General features: G+C 39.0%; 1 protein-coding gene, 1 non-coding gene and 1 pseudogene across 2 annotated transcripts in view; 1 reads left to right on the forward strand and 2 right to left on the reverse strand.

Annotated features, from left to right (window-relative positions):
• Positions 1 to 16,185, reverse strand: part of Glo1 (glyoxalase I) — a 19,117-nt gene extending 2,932 nt beyond the window's left edge. The window contains exons 1-5 of the mRNA XM_015487677.2: positions 15,962 to 16,185; positions 8,711 to 8,793; positions 6,047 to 6,187; positions 4,489 to 4,556; positions 3,733 to 3,822 (exon numbers count right to left, since the gene is read on the reverse strand). Coding sequence (XP_015343163.1) covers positions 3,733 to 3,822; positions 4,489 to 4,556; positions 6,047 to 6,187; positions 8,711 to 8,793; positions 15,962 to 16,042 — 463 coding nt within the window. The 5' untranslated portion in view covers positions 16,043 to 16,185. The remainder of the gene's footprint in view (positions 1 to 3,732; positions 3,823 to 4,488; positions 4,557 to 6,046; positions 6,188 to 8,710; positions 8,794 to 15,961) is intronic.
• LOC125617551 lies at positions 36 to 138 on the forward strand. Its single transcript, XR_007348589.1, has one exon. It is a non-coding gene; the product is annotated as a U6 spliceosomal RNA (small nuclear RNA).
• Positions 16,186 to 19,384: 3,199 nt separating the features above from the next.
• LOC107143623 overlaps positions 19,385 to 23,402 on the reverse strand; it is a 13,924-nt pseudogene continuing 9,906 nt past the window's right edge.

The raw sequence follows: 23,402 nt of genomic DNA on the forward strand, positions 1-23,402 counted from the left end.
AAAAAAAAAAAAAAAAAAAAAAAATTCTATATTGTGTGCTCACTTTGGCAGTACATATACTAAAAATTAGAATGATAGAGATTAGCATAGCCCCTGCACAGGATTGATATGTAAATTTGTGAACTATTATTTATTTTTTAAAAGAAATTCTATATTGTGCTGGACCACCTGTAATCCCAGCAACTCAGGAGGCTGAGGCAGGAGGATCACAAGTTTGAGGCTAGCCTGGGCAACTTAGTGAGACCCTGCCTCAAAATAAAAAATTAAAAGGGCTATAAATGTAGCTCAGTTGTAGAGCACTCCTGTGTTTAATCCCCAATAGCATAGAAAAACAAAATTCTATCTTGTCAGTTTTGCCCAAATTTATGTTTTTCATAATAACTAAAATGTTATTTTCTACACACAGCTGAAAACAAGCTCTCCTAAAATAAACCATGGGACTGAAACATCTGTTAGGTATCAAGTGTTTATCTCATCTTCATGATACAGTTCATAACACCAATTCAGCAGTCACAAATAATAATAATGTTAGTATTATTTTGGGGTACCAGGGATTGAACCAAGAGGTGCTTAACTACTGAGCCACATCCCCAGCCTGTTTGTTGTTGTTGTTGTTTTGAGATAAGGTCTTGCTAAGTTGCTCAGGTCCTTGCTAAATTGCTGAGGCTGGCTTTGAAATTGTGATCCTCCTGCTTCAGCCTCCCAATACGCTGGGATTACCGGTATGCACCATTGTGCAAGTGCCATTTATTTTTGTTTTTATGTACCCAGGAGTGAACCCAGGGGTGTTTACCACTGAACCACATCTATAGCACTTTTTTTTTGTATTTTATTTAGAGACAGGGTCTTGCTGAGGTACTTAAGGCCTTGCTTAGCTGCTGAGGCTGACTTTGAACTCACGATCCTCCTGTCTCAGCCTGCTAAGCAGCTGGGATTACAGAAATGCACCAGCCCCATATTATTTTAAAGAAGAAAATAGGAAGGTGCTTAAGAGAACAGATAGTGTGTCCTACCTACAAAATATCTACAGACTTGAGTCACATAAATCTGACAATCAGATTCTTTCTCCCAGAAATTCGTAACTGGGATGGAAAGGCTAACAGGTCAGAGTTGTTTGCTTACATGTAAAAATGTAACCTGAGAAATTTATTTTGGGACCAAGATGCTGAATTGATTTGACTCCTTTCCCTGGATGCTTTCTCCAAGGCTAACCCAAAAGGATACAAATGGAAAACATTGGGGGGAAAAGTGAAGATCTCAGGGGGGTGGATGAGAAGAACAGGTGGAAGCGGGGTAGAGTGGCTATTTTAACCTAGTCTCTGTGGGTCAGACCAGAAGGAAGTACATTACAATTGTGGGAGAATAAGCAGGAGTTTTGCTTTTGCTCCCCTCAGCACCGGGGGCATTGGCACCTGCCCTTACACTTGGGGGCTCAAAGCATTGGTTAACAGATGTCCTCAGAATTAAATAAGGATGGCACAGAAAACTTATGCTTATGAGGACGTGAGAAAGGGACTACCTCATCTCCCTACCCACTTCCACATGCCCAGGGCTAGGGAATGACAATCTCAGAAGTGTTTCCTATTAATACTGCTTTTCCCTTAGGGACAAAGTTGGAAAGAGTTGTTGTGGGGAGTGTAAAGAGTTTGACTCATTTCCAGGTTCCAAGGAATTTCAGCCCTGGCTTACCCTGCCCATTTTCTTAACATCATTCTGGTTGTTAAGGACAGGACTTCTTCTATTCACGCTATACGACGGACTGAAATAGCAAACAACTTCAGGTGTGTGTGTGTGTGTGTGTTTGTAAGTTTAGAGGTCAAAATAACAAGAATTTAAAGAACATAACAATTGAATGTGTGTGTGTGTGTATTTTTATATAAAATTATAGCTGGGCATGGTGGCACATGCCTATTATCCCAGCAGCTCAGGAGGATAAGGCAGGAAGATTGCAAGTTCAAAGCCAGTCTCAGCAATTTAGTAAGGCCCTCAACAACTCAGCAAAACCTTGTCTCCCAACAAGATGAAATATTAGGACAATATGGACCAAAAATTATTAAAACATGTACAATTGATGGACAATATGAAATAATATCACCAACATGAAACAAGAACAAGAAAATATTAAAGGAACCAAGCAAAACTAAGGGACCAAAAAAATAATAGATTAAAAACACAACAGTTGAATTAAATAGCAGAACAGATACATTTGGGGAATAATTAGTTAGCTGGTATATCAGTTTGAGAAAATATCTCTAGAAAGAAGGCACAGTAATGAAGAATATAAAAACTTCCAGAATAACACAGAATACACTGTATAAAGGAACCCAAACAGATTGACAGTATATTTTTGAACTGTAAAACTATGCAAACCAGCAATGGAGTAGTATTTCAAGATTGAAAGAAAACAAACCTAGGATTTTCAACAAAACTGTCATTCATATAAAAATATGATTCTTGGGCATACAAAGTCTCAAAAGTTTTGCCTCAAATACCTTTGGAAAATAGTTTTGGTTGAGGTACTCATAAAAAGGGACAAAAGGGGCTGAGGCTGTAGCTCAGTAGTACTGTGCTTGCCTAACATATGGGTTTGATCCTCAGCACCACATAAAAATAAATAAATAAAATAAAGGTATTGTGTCCATCTATAACTAAAGTATATATATATGGGATATAGATATAGATATAGATATAATATATATGCATATATATATATATGGACAGAGAAATTCAATACAAAAGATATATGCAGAAAAGATTTTCAAAATACCTTAATGTATTTAATGCTATTTTTAAAAATACCACAACCAAAGAAAAAGAAAATATGAATCAATAATATCCCAGTCTATGTAATGGTGACATGATGGGGGTTGAGGGGAATAAGTTATTTTCTTATTGGGGAAGAGATATGTATGTTAAATACTTTAATTTAAAAAAAGGTTAAAATAAAATAATGAACATTTTAACTTAAAATAATAAATTTGGATGGCAGAAATGATCCCAAGTAAAATAATCATAATACATGCAAATCAAACAAAATCCAAATATATACTATTTCAAGAGACATACCTAAAATATAAGTACATACAAAGATTGTAAAGTACTAAAAAAGAAATACTAGACAATTATTAACTAAAGAGACCTGGTATTGTTATGTTAATATCAAATAAAACAAACTCATTTTTGGTTTTTTGGGGGGGGCGGTACTGGGGATTGAACCTAGGGGCACTTAACCACTGAACCACATCCCCAGCCCTATTTTGTATTTTATTTATAGACAGGGTCTCATTGCCTTGCTTAGGGCCTCACTAAGTTGCTGGGGATGACTTTGAACTGGCGATTCTCCTCTTGCCTCAGCCTCCTGCGCCGCTGGGATTACAGGTGTGTACCACTGCCCCCAGCTTAAACTTATTTTTGGACGACCAGTTAAACCCTGAGAGAGTGAAAGTTGGTGGCCAAAGAGAGAATGCGATAGGGTTATAGGGTGGGAAAAAGAGCCTAGGTTTTTGATGGCTCTCCAGATCCTGTGTCTAGTCCCTTGTGAAGCCACCCTGTCTTCCATTTCCCTAAGATAACAAGGTATTCTAATAATTTTCCGTCTTGCCTTAAGTTGACTGATGTCAACCTCTATTACCTGTAGCCAAAAGGATTTTACTGGAACTGTGCCCTCTGTAGATGCTTATATATATTATTTAATTAAAGAAAGGCATTAAAATCAGTAAGTACTAGACTCACCATCATCAGGTTTCTTCACAAATTTAACTCCCAGTTCTTCAAATCTTTTACAAGCTCCATATACATCAGGAACAGCAATTCCAATGTGACCTTAGATGACACCCCGCCACACACACACCAAAAAAAGAAAAAAGAAAAATACAGAGAGAAGGAAGAAATAATTATACCAGGGTTTCCAAGTGCCTTGGTGGCTTCTGAAACTTGTGTATTTCAAAAACATAACATTTGAAAGCAAACTGAGTCTCATAAAGAACAAATATAGACTGACTAGCTGGGTATAATGGAATAATTAGTTACTATAAATGATACATTACTTAAAATAAACCAATACTACCTCACATATAGTTCTGTTAAGAATAATCTATACAAAAAAGAATCATGCTTAGTAGGTAGGTTGTTGGCATTAACTATACAGTAGCCAACTGAAGTCTGTTATCCTGTCATCTTGAATTGACAAATTTTAAATCAAGACAGAAGTGCACACTAACAGAAATTGAGATTCTAATAACCATAGTTTTTTTTTAATTAAAAAGTCAACTGAAAATAAAATATGGAGACTTAAAAGTAAAACTGTTGTGAGTATATTTACTGTGAAATTATATAATTCCTAATAAGATTTGTGGAAATAAAACATACCTCTAATAAATTGATTTTATTTGTTAATTAGGCCGTGATGTTTTAGGTTTACTATAATTTTAAGTATGGATCTCATGTAAAATCAACAAATCCACGTTACATATAAACAGACAAACATACCAAATCCCCGAGGGTCTGAATTGCCATTGTGGTAACTCTGAGTCTCATCATTTTCAGTACCCCAATTGCTACAAAAGAAGGGAAAATATAACTTACAGTTCTGTTCTATAGAAAAAAAAAAAATATATATATATATATATATATATATATATTTTTTTTTGTATGGGGGATTGAACCCAGGGGTGCTTGACCACATCCCCAGCCCTTTTTATTTTTTATTTTGAGACAGGTCTTACTAAGTTGCTTAGGGCCTCACTAAGTTGCTGAGGCTGGTCTTGAACTTACAATCCTCCTGCCTCAGCTTCCCAAGGGGATTACATGCGTGCACCACTGCACCAGGTTATAGAACTGATATTCTGAGAAGAAATCCTGTCTTTAAACTCTTGCCATGTGTATATGCTACTCTACATACTTGGCCTATCCCCTGCTACTACAAATATCACATTTTCAACTGCAGAGAGTAATCATTAAAGTATGATTTTATGATTTTAATTAGATTAAGAAGATTGTAAAATCAGGCATCTGAATACGAACAATAACAATAATAACAGCAACTATTATTTATTATCCTCAGTACTTTATATTTCATTTAACCCTCAAAACAGCTCCATGGCCCAGACTTGAATAGTTCTATTTTATGAATGAGACTGCCACTTTAGGGAATTTTTCAGGGTCATAGAATTAGTGTTAGTACTTAAGACCCATATCTAGGCCTGTCTGATAGAAAAACTTTGTTTTAAATCAGATAGACATTAAATCACACATCTTGAAACAAACACTCTTTTTTTTTCTTCTGTTAAAGAGTACATAAAAACAAAGTTAAAAAAATAATAAGGAAAAAGGGGGGAATACCTCTTTCTTTCTAGTGTTTTTTTCTTTTTTTTTTTTTTAATGTGTGTATGTGTATGGGGCTGGGGATTGAATCCAGGGCCTTGTGCATGCAAGGCAAGCACTCTACCAACTGAGCTATATCCCCAGCCCTTCTTCCTACATTTTTTAAGTGTTAAAATTATAAAAATACCTTCCAGCCCGTTTTATTTTTTATGTTGAGACAAAGTCTTGCTATGTTGCTTAGGGCCTCACTAGGTTGCTGAGGCTGTGCTTGAACCTGCAATCCTCCTGCCTCAGCCTCCTTCATTGTGGGAATTACAGGCATGTGCCACAGGGCCTGGCAAACTATCTTAAAATTTTAATGTTAATTGTTACAAAAATGGTTTGATGACTTTTTAAGGGAACATATTATATAATATTTCAGGATCAAAAATATAGCAAAACTACAAAAGAACAAAATTTTGAATGTTGGATGATTTTAGTTGTAGTCTCTAAACATTAGTTAATTATAGTTTGGCAAATATCTTACTATTTCAGGGTCTTAAATTCTCTGAAAGACATTTATCCTATTTATACCATAAAACAAAGACCAGACCAGAAGATCCATATAAAAACACTCAAACATGTTGTTACAAATTGAATTAAACTGATAAATAAGCAAAAAAAAAAAAGAAAAAAGAAAAAAACTTAAAATCTAGAATACATAAAAAGATAAAAATATACTCACTGTGTCAGTTCAAGAGTAGCTTTTCTGGAGAATACCCATGCCATTTTTTCATTTTTATCTTTAGGGAAGTCATTTTTATCCTCATAAGCCAAGAAATAGAGTGAAAAATTCATAGTAGGAAAATCTAATTTTTGAATTAGCCTGAAATTAAATAAAACAAGACTAATTCATGAAGGAAAGGTTGATTCATACTAAAATCAACATAACCCAATACTCAAGTTCTATAAATAAGAGCTATGTATATAGGAAAACTATCTGAACGGAAAAAGCAAGAGGAAAAAAAATCTTATTTAAAAACACCTAATTGGGGCTGGGGATGGAACTCAGTGGTAGAGTGCTTGCCTAACATGTGCAAGGCCCTGGGCTCAATCCCCAGCACCACAAAAACAAAACAAACAAAAAAAGGACCATCACCCTTTGGTCTGTAAATATCAAGGAAATACAAAAATAAAAGAAAATTTTTGTAATTCATCAATCTTCAAATTTAATGAAATTTAATTGGAATTGTAGTACTTGTTTATAAATGGAAAGAGATAATTTTGTTTCTTTTTAGTGAACGATACAATGCATTACTCTATTCTTTGAGATATGTGCTATAAATATTTAAATATATACATTTAGTGAGTTCTTACTATGCCAGAATTTCTAGGAAATAAAATTGAGGACAGGTGGTATGAGAGCAGGAAAAATGACAAATTAATATCACAGAAGATGTGAACATCAACAATAAGATAAAGCAGCTAACAGTAGCAAATACTGCAAAAGGGTGAAACAGAAGTGAGACTAAGAGAAGGTCAAGGAATACAGCAAGGTCCTGTGAGAGCAGTTTTCAACAGTATAGATCTCACTGGACTTGGGAGAGACAGGGGCGGTGAGCAGGTAAAACAGCAGCAAGCATGGTCTCTCTATGAGGCAAGAAAGCAGGGCAACAGTCCTTCTAGAAGGCTTAAGCATGTTTGTAGGATGAAAGGAAAGAGTCAGTGGGGATGGAGACACTTGATATGAGAGAAAGAGTGAATTCTGAGGTTTTAAAAAAGATAACTGAAGTTACAGCTTATAAAGTGAGTTTAAAGAATGTAGGATTATTTTGCAAGGAGCAGAATAGAATGAGAATGTATGTAATACCATTTTCTTTCAATTACTGAGGATTAAATGCTCAAAGATGACCTGGTTCATAATCAACAAGTACAGATGGTTGAAGCACATCAAAAGGGAAGTTGCTAGAGTTTTGCTCCAAATCTTTCATTTGATTATCACTGCTAGGTACATGCTTTGGTCCAATCAGATCCATTACAGACTTATCACAAGTAAGATTTACTCCAATATGCTTTTAATAAAGTATCAGACACCTCAAACGGTCTAATCATGATAAACTACCTCTGCACCTCCTAAAGTCGATTGCACAAGCCTTACCCATCAATCAGTTGGCAATTGAAACAAATGTACCTGATGCAACTTGATTTTCCCCAGAGGAGGATATCTTTAGGTCATTGTCAAGTTGCATCTAATTTGGGGGCTTTTTAAAAATAAGGTCCACGCTGGGGCTGGGGTTGTGGCTCAGTGGTAGAGCACCTGCCTAGCATGTGTGAAGCACTGGGTTCGATTCTCAGCACCACATATTAATAAACAAATAAAATAAAGGTCCATCAAGGACTGAAAAAAAATAAAAAAATTAAAAAAAAATAAAAATAAGGTCAACACTGGAGTCAACTGGACATAGATTCAATTTCCAGCTCTGCCATGTGCCAACTGTGGGATTTGGGACAGCAACTTCCATCTTTAAGCTTTGCTTTTTTCACCTGCAAAAATGGGGATATGAGCTGCTCAAAGACCTACTGTAAAGACTAGAGGAAATAATGGGAGAAGTGCCTGGCAAATAGCAAGTGTCCAATAAATTTGTGTTCATTATGCCCTTTAAATATGTCATAAACACATGCCGGACAAAATCAAAGAAACTGTAAGACCAGTTATCTTTAGGTAGGACCAGGGGAAGGAAACTTATCATTTTTCATCTTATGTTTTTCTAAACTGGTTGGATTTTCTAAACAAACCTACTATATTACTTAAATTTTTCTCTCAATGTTGGTGGAGAGCATCTAGGCAGTAAATTAAAGATCATTTAATTTTATTCTTTTCATAATTTTTTTTTTTAGTTGTAGATGGACACAATACCTTTTTTGGAGAGTTGGTGTAAATAAGTAAATATGCTTTAAGGATTAAAAGAGGAGTGGCTTTTACCTGTTCAGTAAAATAGAATGTAGTCTATAAAATTGGAAGAGGGCCAATTTTAAGTAAAACCATTCGTTTTCTGAGTAAAAAGTCCTTATATATATGTTTTCTGAAGTTAACAATAGGCTGGCTAAAAGTGGTCAGAACATCAAAAAGGGTGTGAATATTATTAAGGATTTAGCAGGCAGCTCTCAAAGAGAAAAGAATTTGGAGAAAATGAAAGTATTTGTGCCTTTTGTTGCCACTAAGCCAGGCTGGAATAAAGAAAGGGAAGTTAATCTAAACCCCATTTATTCAGACCTCCTTACAGACTCCTTACCTAAAGAACTTTTGTTACTTTTGAAACAAACTACAATTTTTAAATGGGCCTGAAAGCATTACCTATATTGGCAAAGCTATGTATTTAAACAATAAGGTTCTAATAAATGGTCTTACGTCATTCCAAGGACTCTAGTATAAAAATCCAATGACTTCTTAGGATCCTTAATTCGCAGCATGGTCTGTTGCAACAGAAAATCCTAAAGAAAAACAGAATATACTAAAAACGTTTAATTTTTACTATGCATTACCAACATTGTGTTTTTTATAACAAGATACAGACAGTCCACCATTGTAATACAATGAAAGAAAGAAAGAAAGAAAGAAAGAAAACACCTTTGTCCCTTCAGCCTACTACGAAAACTGCCTGGAAACAGTTCCTATCACCCACAAGCTCCTGTGGCTCCGCCCAGCAGTGCTTTCTTGTGCAGGTCCCAGTGTAGCAGCCTTGAAGTGCCAAGAAGTTTGTATCTCCAGGATTACCCTCAACCAAGGGTATAGCAAAGATGTGGCTTTCTTGCTCCTTGGTGGGACAATTCTGAGGCATGCTCCATACAGTTCCTCAGAGGAATGGAATCCCAGGTGCCCACAGTGATCACAAGCAAACACTACTTACTGTAGGCCACCCTTCCCCAAACCACAGAGCTTTCTATGACCACCTCCCAAAGAAACTACTTACAACCTTTATTCTAGGCTACCTTTCCACAAGCTGAACCAAGACTTTTTTTTTTAAAGAGAGAGAGAGAGAGAGAGAGAGAGAGAGAGAGAGAGAGAATTTTTAATATTTATTTTTTTAGTTTTTGGCAGACACAACATCTTTATTTGTATATGGTGCTGAGGATCGAACCCAGTGCCATGCGCATGCCAGGCAAGCACGCTACCACTTCAGCCACATCCCCAGCCCCCTGAACCAAGACTTTATTTGATGTTATAAATAAAGAATACAATTGCTATAATACTTGTTGAGTGAATGCATGAGAAATGTGTTCCCTGAACCATTTACAGGTAACTATATAAATTAGCAAAAAGTCACATGACCCTATACTCCAAAATAACTAAAAGGTAAAAAGCTACTGTCTCTAACACCTTTGTGAAACTATAATTTCCACATCAGGAAACAGAAGGCTTGACTGATAAAATGATAGTGCATATAAACTGATGGAAATAAGATTATTATTAGCATTAACAGTAACATTTGGCTTAGGGGTTTGTCTTTGTAAAAACTCGTCCCAGTTTTATAGATGCAAGGCTGATTCCAAATGATCAAATTAATTGTTCCAGCCTCCCAATTTTTAAGTTCAGGTCTCTTTTTACCATAGGTACCTTCCAAGCCCATGTGTCAACCTTGTCAGTGTTCCCCAATAGTTTTATTCTGCTGTACCCATGGATGTGACAAAACGGGTCTGAAAATTCTCACTACTCTCTTTGCAGTTACCATCATCTCTCTCCTGTAACTCATTACATAAAATACAAATGTAGGGGCTGGGGCTTTAGTTCAGTATCAGAACGCTTGCCTAGCATGTGTGTGACATTGGGTTAGATTCTTAGCACCATAAAGGCATGCTGTCCACCTACAACTACAAAATTAAAAAATATATATATAAGTGTTACAGTTGAGGTTGTGGCTCAGTGTTAGAGTGCTTGCCCAGCATGTGTGAGGTCCTGGGTTCGATCCTCAGCACCATATAAAAAATAAATAAATAAATAAAATAAAGATATTGTGTCCATCTACAACTAAAAAAATTCTCATTTAAGACAAAACTAGCTTGAAAACTACTATATCTTATTAAAACCAACCGTAAATTGATATAAGAATTAAATTCTTTATTCATAGCATATAATCACATACAAGTGAGCTGGCTCTGAGGTTCCATGTTTCCAGAGCATTCAGTTGCTTTTCTCAGTCAGGAGCTGGCCTCCTAGAGGCCTCATGTTTAGTGTATAGTTGAGAAAGAGAAAAATGGCTCCCAGTGTCTGGGCACTAGCTAGGCCTTGGTTCTCTCCTCACCCAGCCACAAAAAACACCTACAGAGTCATTCTGTGGCTGCAATGAAGAGACAAAAACAGAATTTATGGTTGTCTAAGTATAGATTAAAACAAGGCACTGAGAACAGTACAAAAACTTCTCCCCTTCCAAGTAATGCGAGTGACTGCTGCTTCCCTGTCAATTACAATGTTTGCTGGAGGAGGACAACTCTAGAAAAAGCTGTGTGCTTTTTCAGGCCAGACCAGAGGTGAGTTCAAAGGGTCTATTTGGCAGGCCTCCTAGGGGCAAGCTGTCCTCCCCGGCTAGACTTGGCACTTGGCCAGGGAGTTGCAGGCAAGGACTAAATCCTAAAGAGGTCTCTGATTATTCTATCAAACATTAACTGTCAAGGGCATTGCAGATGGAATTAAGGTTATTAGTGAGTTGGCTTTAAAACGGAGATTGGCCTAGATTATCTAGATAGGTTCCATGTAATCACATGAGACCTTAAAAACAGAGGAGAGAGGCAAGACGTATGAAAAGACAGAAGAGACATATGAAAAGGCAGCAGAAGAGAGGCGGGCAGCAGGGGAAGCCAGAGATATGCCAAGGTGAGGCACTGACCTACAGGTGCTGGCTGTGAGATGCAGGGGTACAGATAGAAGCAATTAAAGACAGATCTCCTCCCTCCCTACTCCAACAACTGAAAGCCCACAAGGAACTCGGGACCTCACCCTACAACTGAAAAGGAATTGAATCCGGGGAACAATCTGAGTTTGGAAGCAGATTCTTTTGAGCCTCTAATAAGGAACACAGCCCCGTCAATACCTTCAGTTTAAGCGAGTATGACCCATGTCAAACTTCTAACCTACAGAGCTATGAGATAATATACTTCTCACCAAGCTGCATCCAATATTATTGGGCTTTTCTTTAGTATCATGAGGTTTCTTTCATTTCTCTTGCAAAGAAAAGGAAAAAAATACATAAATATGAGAAGAATTATTTTTGAGAGGCAATATGGTTAAATGCTGGCTTTACAACTGAAACCTTGAGTAAATCAATACTTTCCTTGAACCTGCTTCCACATCTTTAGAATGAGGATCATTACGGTTTCTAGCTGTTATGTTTGAGCTGAAATGTAAAGGGAATAATGCATGAAAGTGCTTAGCATAACACTTAGCTACTCTGCTTACTATGTGTCTTGCCGCTGCTGTTATTATAAAACAGACACGCAGAGTATCCACTACTGACTATTGCTATTGATTCCCCAAATCTGTATTCTCCAGCCCATACCTCTATCTTCAGCTATGAACTTACACATCCTGCACCTACTCATCATTTCCACTTGGGTTAGAACTTCAAATTCATTACAGCCCAAACAAACACTTCTTCCTATACTGCCAAGAGTCAACGTCTCAACTACCCCTTGTTAGCCCAAGTCAGACACTTGAATTCTCCCTGATTCCTCCCTCAACATTCCTTCCCCAAACCAAGCACTCTATTTACCTGTCTGCTTAATCTCTCTTGGAATCTTTCTCCTCCTGGGCTCCCTAATGACCATTACCTTGCTCAGGTACTTACAAGTTCCTACCTGGACAATCAACTGTTTCTTATAGGCTTACTTAAATGCAATTCAGAGTGATCCTTCTACAAGAAAAACCCATTTCTGTCATTTCTGGGTTAAAAAAAGACAATCCTTCAGGCTAGGGACCTAGCTCTGTGATAGGTACTTGCCTAGTGTGTAAAGCCCTGTGTTCAATACCCAATACCCCGCCATCCACAAATAAATCAATCCTTCAGTAGTTTTTCAACACTTCGGGAAAAAGCAGCACATATGGTTACTGTATACGTCTTTAACCTCATCTTTTATCTCAAGCATTTACAATTTCATACCTTATCACTTAAAAAATGGGTGTACCCCCAATAAATGTGTATTTATTTTAATTACATACTTGTCTAATATACCAACATGAATATCCCAGTATGACACTGGGTTGGAGTGTGGATAAGCATCAGAGCATATGCTTAGCACACATAAGGTCCTAAAAACAAAAAAATATATAATATACAGTATATAAATAAATATAAGATATAAACATATATGTATAATATAAATACATAATAATACACACTATTTGCCAAGTAGAAATTTTTATAGGTGAGAAAACAAGGAAACATATTAAGAATCCTCAATTTTTCTTTGCATCTCCCAAGTGAGTATTTTGTATACTTCAACTCCCACTACCTAAAACTTCATTCTCTGCCTCAGTTCACTGATGTCATTGTGTTTTTATATATACTGAGTCTAGAACAGTCATTGTGCTATCCTGCCATTGTCCCTCTTTCTTCTTCCTGTTCATTACTCTGCATCCAACTCTACCTGGTTACCTCCTTAATTAACAAAACTTAGTTCAAGTGTCACCAACAGTGAACATTTCCTTGGATACCATGCCCTACCAATCAGATGAGACACATTAAAAATAATAATAATAATTATATATATATATGGAGCCATGTACGTGTGAGATATATCTACAGAATGATGTGAAGTTGACATTGGTAGTACAACTGAAGACATAATTGCAACATTGAAGACATTGTGTATTCTATCAAAGCACTCTGATGGAAATAATAAAAAAATGGTCATCAGGGATCACCATTTGCAAAGAGAAATTAGGTCTCTTGAGCCAAATAAGACCATCAAGATGTGGTGCAGCTGTGTATTCTTTGATGTGCCCTCAAGATGAAGATGCCGCAAATGTTCAGTAAACTAGTTGACTTTCTGCCCTTGCTGCTCTCTGCTTCCCAAACCAGACCTGCATCACTTACCTCACCTTCTGGAAGAGCTTAAATGACCTCATCACATCCAGACTTGGATCCTTCTAACCTACCCTACAAAGTCCTGGATCATTCTCCCTACCTACACAAACTCTCTTATGCGTGACATTCAAGGTTCTCTTCATGTTCTATCTCCAATCTACCATGCTGGCCTTCTCCACTGTTGCCTGGATAACCTGAATTTCAACCAAAAATATTTAATTAACTCTTTAGGACATGCTCTTCATTGCATCTGTCATCCTACCACATTCTTGCCAAAATGCTCCCTTCCCCTAGAATGCCCACCCAGGTCCATCTTACTTTAGAGTTGGTGTATGTTTGGTAAAGGGAGGAGACCTCACCTTGCCTATCCTCCTAGTCTGTCCAAAATGCATTTATTAAGGGTTTTTCCCCCCTCCTTCATGGAATATTCCAAAATTATTTCTGGAGTCAGTATTCCAGAAGCAGATAAGGTAGGGGTTGGGAATGTGGGCTCTTTCCTGGGCAAGCCACTCAACACTTCTCTAAGTCTCCTCATCTGTAAAATGGAGATAATTAGGGGCTGGAATTGTGGCTCAGTGGTATAGCACTTGCCTGGCATGTGTGAGGCCCTGGGTTCAATCCTCAGCACCTCATATAAATAAACAAATTAAAGATGTGTTTACAACTAAAAAATATTTTTAAAATGGAGATAATTATGCATTCCTATAAAGGCTGTTATGAGGACTAAATTAAGTAATGTACTTAAGCCACCAATCCAAGGCTTCACACACTTAATACATACAAATAGTATTAATATTATGTATTCCAGGGCTGGGGTAGTGGCTCAGTTGGTAGAGCATTTGTCTTGCATGTGTGAGGCACTGGGTTCAATCCTTAGCACAACATAAAAACAAATAAATAAAATAAAGGTATTGTGTCTGTCTATGACTAAAAAAAATATTTAAAAAATATTATGTATTCCATTTTTTCTTATAGTACTTTAGTATTAGTATAATGTATTCCATTTTATGTCCATGGTACTTCAAAGGCCAAAAGTTACTGATCAAAAAAAAAAAAATGATTACTCCAAATCATCAAGAGAAATTTAGCTAATAAGGAATGTAACTTAAGATGCAAGGAAGCATATTTAATATATTTATAAAGACTCCCCAGAATTTATTTATTTATGCCAAGGATTGCACACAAGGCCTCATGCATGCTTAGAATGCTCTCTACCACTGAGCTAGACTTGCAGCCACTGGAATATTTTTTTGTTTTAAATAGCCCAGTACTAAACCATCCCTTAAATCTGTTTGTTGGCGTGTGTTTATTTGTAATAACCCAGCACATAAAATGCTCAGTTATCTGGGAATAACTCGATCTATATTATAAAATAACTAGGTATTAAGTGATACATAAGTGAGAGGGGTGTGAGAGGGTACACACACACACACTTTTTTTCCTTCCCCCTTAATTTTGCAGTGATTAACACTTTTTTCCTACGTGGGGACCAAAAGTTAGTTAAAGGCTTTAGTAATCAGAGGTATGTGACTGCCCTGAAGGCAAAGGACAAGTAGGGACCCAAGTCATTGGCAATCTATGGGCCTCTCTTAGAGATCTGCGTAATGCCCATATTCATTCTTCTTTTACTAACTTTTTTTTCAATTTTTTTCTTTTCTTTTTTTTAACATTTATTTTTTAGGTATAGATGGACACAACACAATGCCTTTATTTTTATGTGGTGCTGAGGATCCAACCCGGGTCCCTCCCGTGCTAGGTGAGCTCTTTACCACTGAGACACAATCCCAGCCTCTCAATTTTTTTTTTTTTTTTTTTTTAGTTGTAGATGGACACAATATCTTTATTTATGTGGTGGTTAGGAGCAAACCCAGTGCCTCACATGTGCGAGGCAAGTGTTCTACCACTGAGCCATAACCCCAGCCCCCCCATATTCACTCTTCAAGAAACTTTTAAGTGATGCAATTAAATGAACACATAGACATTTACTGACATTGATAACCACAGGAAAAAATTTTCCCAAGCAGATGACGTGTCTAGCTTGGCAATGCAGGAGGCACCACACCTGAGTGAGTTACACTGACTCAGAATAGTATGTTAAGTAAGTGAAAGCCTAAATCTGCAACAGGTCATTTTTCTCACTGGGTCACAACTGTAAAACAAGAGTGAAGCTGGAGTTGGGAGTGACTACAGAAAATGATCGCAGCCACAAGGTCCCAGCATAGACACACCTTTGAACCTATGACTACAAGTTTGAAACTGCTCCTCTATCAGCCATGGCGACTGACTTGGGGAACAGTCACACCCATGGACAAGGAACCTGACCCTCGTTTGGCTTGGCTTCTAAATGCCGTCCCAAAATAAACAAGTTAATGAAGCAGGGTCGCAGGTTTTTGAAACAAACTGATGTAAGGGATCCCCTCCATTCTTAGCCGATCTCAGGGTCCCTGCGATTGGACTCCATTATCCCTCTTCCCAGCACACGCCTCGTCCGCGCAGGGCCGGCCGAAAGCGGTTCAAATGCCTTGCGGAGTCCCGGGATCCGCTCCCCCGGGCCCGGACGCGCGAGGAGGCCCAGTGCCCACCTTGGTGCTAGGATCCGGGTCGGAACAGCAACTGAGGGCGACCTCGTCAGTGAGGCCGGTCGCGGGCTGCGGTTCTGCCATGGCTGCGCTGCAATATCACCGACGATGAAACCCGGGAACCGAGGGCCACCAACACCCTCTTACCCAGCCTCTATGCAGCCTCCGCTAGAGACAGCGCGACGGCGCCGCTGGGAGGTGGTCGCAGACTTCAGCCAATCGCCACGCGGAGAGCTGTGGGCTATCTTCTGATTGGGTCTCTGTGAGTCAGCGCCTCCGACCACAGGGCTCTGTGCCTAGAGACTACAACTCCCAAGGTGCAGTGCGCAGGACGGAGGCCCGCTCTTAAGGCGGGGGTTGGAGGGAAATCTACTGCTGGGAGGCAGCGATTGTATTACCAATGACCTAATTTTGCTTGTTTAGTTATGAAAGTTGGGTAACCCTCTCTACGTCAGGGCGGCAGTTTTATAGAAAATAGGGATCTGATGTAAAGTGAGAATTGGGAGTTATTCTTTTAAAGTTGTAAAGATCAGAAGTTTATTTTCTCAATTTAAGCAGACCAGGATAAGTAAAACCACTCTGGTTTAGTGGAAAAACCCATGTTCAAGTTTTGGTCCCATTCTATTTTAGTTCTAGAAGCTTGTAATAATTATTGATCCTCCCTGAGCCTCCTGATACTGAAAGCCATGAGCTTTTAAATAGGGGGTACAAATGCCAAACTCCACTTGTGCCAGGAGTCAATTCACATCCAAGTGGTAGCTTTGAGAGAGCAGTTTTTTTTTTTTAATTGATTTTATTTTTTTATACACGACAGCGGAATGCATTACAATTCTTATTACACATACAGTGCACAATTTTTCATATCTTTATATATAAAGTATGTGAGAAAGCAGTTTTATAGATTTGTTGGTGCCAACTCCCAACTCAGGATTTCTTCATTCCTGTGGACAGTAAGCTGTAACTTGGCTGAAGAAAAGAATGTCTATCTTCCCCAGAGGCTAGGGAGGGGGAAAGGGAGGAGAAAAGGTGTGTATTGGGGTGTCAGTTTTAAAATAAGCTGTCAGTGGTTGAACAGCAAGATTTATATTTTAAGTATTATTAGACTCCTGTTATATCCTGAAGGATTTGATGAGAATTAAATGAGATAGAGGAGTCATGATTTGACTATGTGGGACTGCAGTGGCACCCCCTCCTCCAAAGAAAATCTTATTTAAGCTTCTCCAGAAATCTTTACCATAATTGATTTTAAGACTACCAGCAAAAGAGTCTGTACAAAAGAGTTCAATGTATTCCTATTTTCCTGTTGCTCTATTTTTACGAGGCCTCTGGCCTTGAGCTGGAGCTTCACAGAGCTATCTACATTTCAAGAAGTTTCCAGTTCCGCTCCATGGTAGTAGCTGGCAGGGGGAGGAGAGAAAAGGGAGAAGAAGCTGTCCCCTCCTCAGGTGTTGTCCTTGAAGGGTTAACTTGTGAAAGGAAAGTGACCACAACACTCTTGGAGGGACCAAGAGATCTTTATTGCAGCAGTGAGAAAGAAGAGGAGAGAGAGAGACAAAGAGCCCAGCAGGAGAAAGTTTTTATAGTCCTTCTGCTGTGCTGCCTAAATCTAATAGGGTCTATGGGTTTACAAGCTGCCTTGTTGGCATAAGGGGGGCTAAGTGTTCAGCCTTTGGGGGGGAGCAGGTTTGAGTGTTCAGCCTTGAGAACAAGACAGAGGAGGGTTTGAGTGCCCGGGTTATCCTGCAGCTAATATTCGTTCAGCCTGCCCTGCATCTAACCACTTGCCCAGAACAGTGAAAGAAAAAGCTGCTTTTATGTGAACTTCTGCAGTCTGTGAACTTCTGAGCCCCTCCCCTCAATGCTGGGTATAAAATTTTGAAACTACCTGAACTCCAGATTCAGGGATTAAATGGTTACAGCAAAAGCTGTACCCTCTGAACCTGGCTGCAGCCAAATAAAACTGTTTCCTGCTATCTTTGGTGCCCTACCTCATCCAGGTACAACAGGACCCTGAAATATATTTGTTTGGCATATTTTGAGTATGTCAGAGAAACTGTATACTTCTGGAATACAGGCATGGCTTTGAAAGGCTCCCCTTTCATAGGAGAAATTATGTCAGTAAAGAAAATCTAAATTAATGACAAACTGTCAGCAGACGAACACGATTGTCTATCTGATACCCCCTTTTCTCCATAGAAAGATCTTTTCACAGTCAGAGACTGGAGTCTGACATCAGCCCAGATACAAATTTCTAATAGGTGGCTATTGCTGGCAGACTTCTACATAACAAAACAGCTCTTGTTCCCTGTGTATCTCCTCCCCTCCACTTTTCATACTTTGTCACCTCTTTACTTCCCACCAGAACCCATGTCCCTATTCCCCATTTCTTTGTTTTTATCTTAGAAACTTACATTTCCAGCTCTTCTTGGAGACTCATATTTTGTGTGTGACTCCCATGCTAAGATTTTTCTGTGAACATTAATAAACATACATGCTCTTTTTCCTATTAATCTATTGTCAATTTATTTCATATACTTCAATGATAGAAACTTTAGAAAAAAAGAATAAGTTTTAAACTTCCCCACACCTTCTTTTAATCCAAATTTCCATAACCTGCAATGCTGTTTACATTAATTTTGCTAACACACATTATATAATGTATTTTTTTCTTCTTTTTTGAGACAAGTCTCTCCATGTTGCCCAGGCTTGCCTCCAAATCCTGGGCTCAAGGAATCCTCTCTCCTTAGCCTCCCAAGCAGTTGGAGTTACATCTGCTAGCCATCACTCCCAGCTAAGACATATATATTGATTGTGCTCACTGGAAGCCTTAGTCTTCTCCTTGTCTTCCACACTTTGGCTCATAATAGATGTTCAATAAGTATTTCTACTTGCTAAAAGACTAAATGGTAACAATTGGTATAAATGTAATGCAGAAAAAGGGCTTTATAGCAATAGGTGAATGAAGAATAAGCTTTGACAGATTTTATATGAATAAGAGGATCTATGTAAATATGTAAGAATATAGATGGATGTCAAGATTTTGGTTGCAAAGCGCTGGGCAAAATGGGAATTTATTGGCTTACATAACCAAAATTAAGAAGGGCAGTGATGCATATGACACTAGTCACCTGACCGCCACCAACATATTTTCATTTCTCAAATTCTTTCTGCATCTCAACTTCATTTTTTTCTTTCTTTTTTTTTTTTGCATTATGACAGTTTATTTTGAAGGTCATTTTTTAAACAAAGTTAAAGACAATCTGAGAAAACATTGCACAGAATACACTCATTAAATAAGTATGGTGATTAAATCAAAATAAGGGACATATGTTTTCTTCCATAACTCTGGAAATAAATTCTGTTGTCCTGAAGATTCTTATACTTCCAAAAAAGGGAGAAATCATGGCAATTAAAGCTGCCTCTTAATCATGTAAAATCTACAGTAGCAACCATATTTTTCTGCTTTTCCCAATAAGTCAGTTCTTCAAATTATGCCTTGTTTTTTAAAAGATAGGATGCTAGAAATTCAATGGGATTTGGTGGTCTTTGCAAGCACAGCAAGTCCCTGTAATAAGATAGGCACAACCTTCTGATCCAGGTAGGCACGAGTTGGCAAAGACTGTAAATCCACCTTCTGTTTTGATGACTTCTGCCTTCATCTTCTCGTTTCCTACTATCATCTCAGCATTGTCGGTCAGACCATACACAGAGTGAGGGTTTTCTGCAACCTGCATCTGTCATTCTAGCATCTGCTCTGGCTCTGTGGTGGACCCTGCAAAGAGCTCAAGCTGTTGGTTCCTAAAAGGTCTGCACCGCACCACCAACTACCAGCATGAACCACTCCAGCCGTAAGTGACAAATGTCGAATGTCGCATGACTCTCAACTTGATTTTTTTCAAGACACACTATCTCCACAAATCAAGCAACTCGCAGCCTCTCAGTGGGAGAGCAAGTGAACCTCTTCCCTGAATTCCAGTTTAATAACATCCAAGAAGGAGCAGGATTGATCTGGCCGAGGCCCTGTGATTACTTCTGTGATGAAGGAACTGTTATTGGCAGCCTGGATTAGGACTGACTGGCTCAGAAACCGTCCATGGCAAAAAGATGGGCAGGATAAGAACTTCAACAGAAATTTGGTGCATGCCTACTATTAAATTACTGAGTATATTTCATCAAAACTCAGTGGAGCAGGACTAAAGAACTTCAACATGGAGATAGGTCTGGAATCTATTAGTCTCAGGAATTGAGGCAATACACAAACCCTCCATGCACTGTGCATTACCACCCAATTATTGAAAAAACACCTCAAACTTTTTCCCCTCTAACTCCTTTAGTGACCTTCTCAGAATATGTGAGGGATAACACATATAAATGGATAGGAAGACTCCATATCATAAATACCAATTTACAAATTAATCCATTAATGTAATACAATTCCAATAAACATCCTGAAAGAATTTTTCATTAAACTGAAATAATCTGGTCTAGATTCTATTTTTAAAGTTCAAACTAGGCAAGGAGTACTGAAGAATAATTAAGTAGGGAAACACACAGTACCAGATAACAAGAGTTAGTATAAAGCTATAGTAATTAAGACAGTATGGTAAGGACACTGTTATAGCCAAATACATGGAAATTGTAGTAGACAGCTGAGAATCTTCACCTCTTGATATTCAGGCTTTTTCCCTCAGCTTGAGTATGAATGGGATTTAGTGACTCACTTCTTATATAGAATAATATGACAGAAGAGATGGTATGCCACTTCTGAGATTTTAAAAGGCTGTGATTCTTGTGTTAGGTGCTCTCTTTGTTTTTCTGTTATATCACCCAAAGGATAAGCAAGTGACCACTTTGTGAGCAATGCTGTGGAGAGATCCTGTGGCAGGGACTGATGTCTCTAGTCAATGGCCAGTGAGGACCGTCCTGCCAGCAGCCACCAGTGAACTTGGAAGTGGGTCCTCCCCAAGAGAGCTTCGAGAAGACTGTTGCTTCTGTTGGCCCCTTAATTTTGGCCTTGAAAGACACCCCAGCTAGACCTTTCTATCTGGTCTGTGAAATAATGTGTGTTATTTTCAGCTACTAAATTTTGGGGTAATTTGTTGTGCAGCAATAGACAACATACAAAACTTGATATATGTCAGAGGGAGCACTGCAGATAGTGGGAGAAGAGATGAATTTTTCAATAAATAGTGCCAGGACAATGGTCATCTATATGCAAAAGTAAGGGTGGTTTTCTATTGCATGCTTTAAAGGAAAACAGAAGAGCAAGTGGATTAAAGATATAAATGTCAAAAGGCAAAACTTAAAAGCCTAGAGAATGCTCATTTGTAATCATATTTTTTTGGTAGTGCTAAAGATTGAACCCAGGGCCTTGTGCATGTGAGGCAAGCACTCTACCAACTGAGCTATATCCCCAGCCCCCAAAGCCTAGAGAATGAACTGGGTACAGTGGCACATGCCTGTGGTGCCAGCTACTCTGGAGACAAAAGGATCAAAAGTTCAAGGCCAACCTGGACAATTTAGGGAGAGTCTGTTTCAAAATTAAATTTTAAAAAGAGCTGGGGATGTATCTCAGTGGTAGAGCACTTGCCTAGCATGTGTGAGGCCCTGGGTTCAATAAAATAAAAACAAACAAGAGCAACAAAAATAACAAAAAATAAGAAACATAAAAACACTGAAGAATTAAATGTCAATATCTTTATGAATGAATGTATGATAGTGATTTCTTAGTGAAGGACATGAAACTGACAACCCCTAGGACAGGGAAATGACAACCTCCCAAAACCATCTGACCTGAAGGAAGAGAGAGGAAGAAGTCAAACATTAATCCTTTCCCAGTAACAATGGGCCCTGAGGAGAAAAAAAAGCAAACTTTCATTCTTTTCTGCATTTGATCCCCAGCATCTCCATCAAAAGCAAACATTCATCCCTTCCCAACAACAATGGGTCCTGAAGTGGTAGATACTGAAATGTTGGGCCCTGGACTTTTACCCTTTCCCATTGCTGGTAAGTCCTAGAAGGAGAAAAACAAACAGTGAAGCTCTGGGTCCCAGAGGAAGAAGATAAACAGTGAACTTTGGTTGAGTTCTGAACTTTCATCCCTTCCCAGTAACAATAAGTTTTGAACTTTTTTTAATATTTATTTTTTTAGTTTTAGGTGGACACAATATCGTTATTTTACATTTATGGAGTGCTGAGGATCGAATCCAGTGCCTTGTGCATGCCAGGCAAGCGCTCTGCCACTGAGCCACAACCCCAGCCCCAAGTTTTGAACATTTTAGGCCTTTTTTCTTGACTGTCCAAACCGACACATCCGGCTTCACTAGTCCATCTATAACTGGCGGCCATTTTCTACCCAGAAAGTGAGCCCTTCAGTGCCTGATTGATTGACTCTATTGCGGAATAAAGGAAAGCATGCTAATCAATTTGAGGTCTGCTTCCGTTCCAATTATTTGTGCTTCTATAATGGTGCCAAAACCATTTTGGTCATTTTTTTTTTTTTTTAGAGACAGACTCTCACTGAGTTGCTTAGTGCCTTGCTGTTACTGAGGCTGGCTTTGAACTTGTGATCCTCCTGCCTCAGCCTCTAGAGCCACAGGGATTACAGGCGTGCGCTACTACTCCTGCTCATTTTTTAAAAAAATATTTCTTAGAGACCTGTGACCTGGAGAACAGGCCCAGCGGCCCGCCAGTGTGGTAGACAGATCACCCCTATTGGAGGAGGGGCCCAGCCGCTGCCTGCAAGGTAGGCAGACCGCACGTCCTGGAGAAGGGGCCCAGCGGCCTGCTGGCGTGGTAGACAGATCACCCCAATTGGAGGAATGGCCCAGCCGCCGCCCGCACCTGCACGGTAGGGAAACCTACGACCTGGAGAACAGGCCCAGCGGCTCGCCTGCGCAGTAGACAGACCTCCCCAGTTGGAGGAGCCCAGCCTCCCGCCTGTGAGGTAGACAGACCACTCCAACTGGAGGAGGGGCCCTGCCACCCGCCTGTGCAGTCATCTGACCCAGCTCTTGACAAACATAAGGTTTCCCCAAGACCCCCACCTCATCAAACACCTTATGAGAAAAACTGATGGAACTCATCTTGGAAAATCCCACCAACCCTTAAAACCCACCAACCGGTTGGCTGGCGTGGCTACCAGTGCGGTTCTGCAGTGCATCAGGCACCTAGTTTACATCTCAGAAAATAAGAGTAGAGATGCCACAGGTGGAAGCTCAAGTCCTCTCACACTGACTACCACCACCATCCTGAACCCAGAGACTCAAGCTAGGAATAGACAACGCCACCAACTGGAAGAAATGAAAACAGAGTTCTGAGAGACATTTTTTTTTCTTTTTTTCTTTCTTTTTCTCTCTTCTCTCTCTCTTTTCAGCCATTCACCCAGTCTCCTCTACCCTTCCCCCTCGGGTCTTCGCAACCTCAACATATGTGAAACCAAAAA

This window comes from Marmota marmota, unplaced genomic scaffold (genome assembly GCF_001458135.2).
Source record: "Marmota marmota marmota unplaced genomic scaffold, marMar, whole genome shotgun sequence".
In the NCBI taxonomy this organism is placed as follows: Eukaryota; Metazoa; Chordata; class Mammalia; order Rodentia; family Sciuridae; genus Marmota; species Marmota marmota.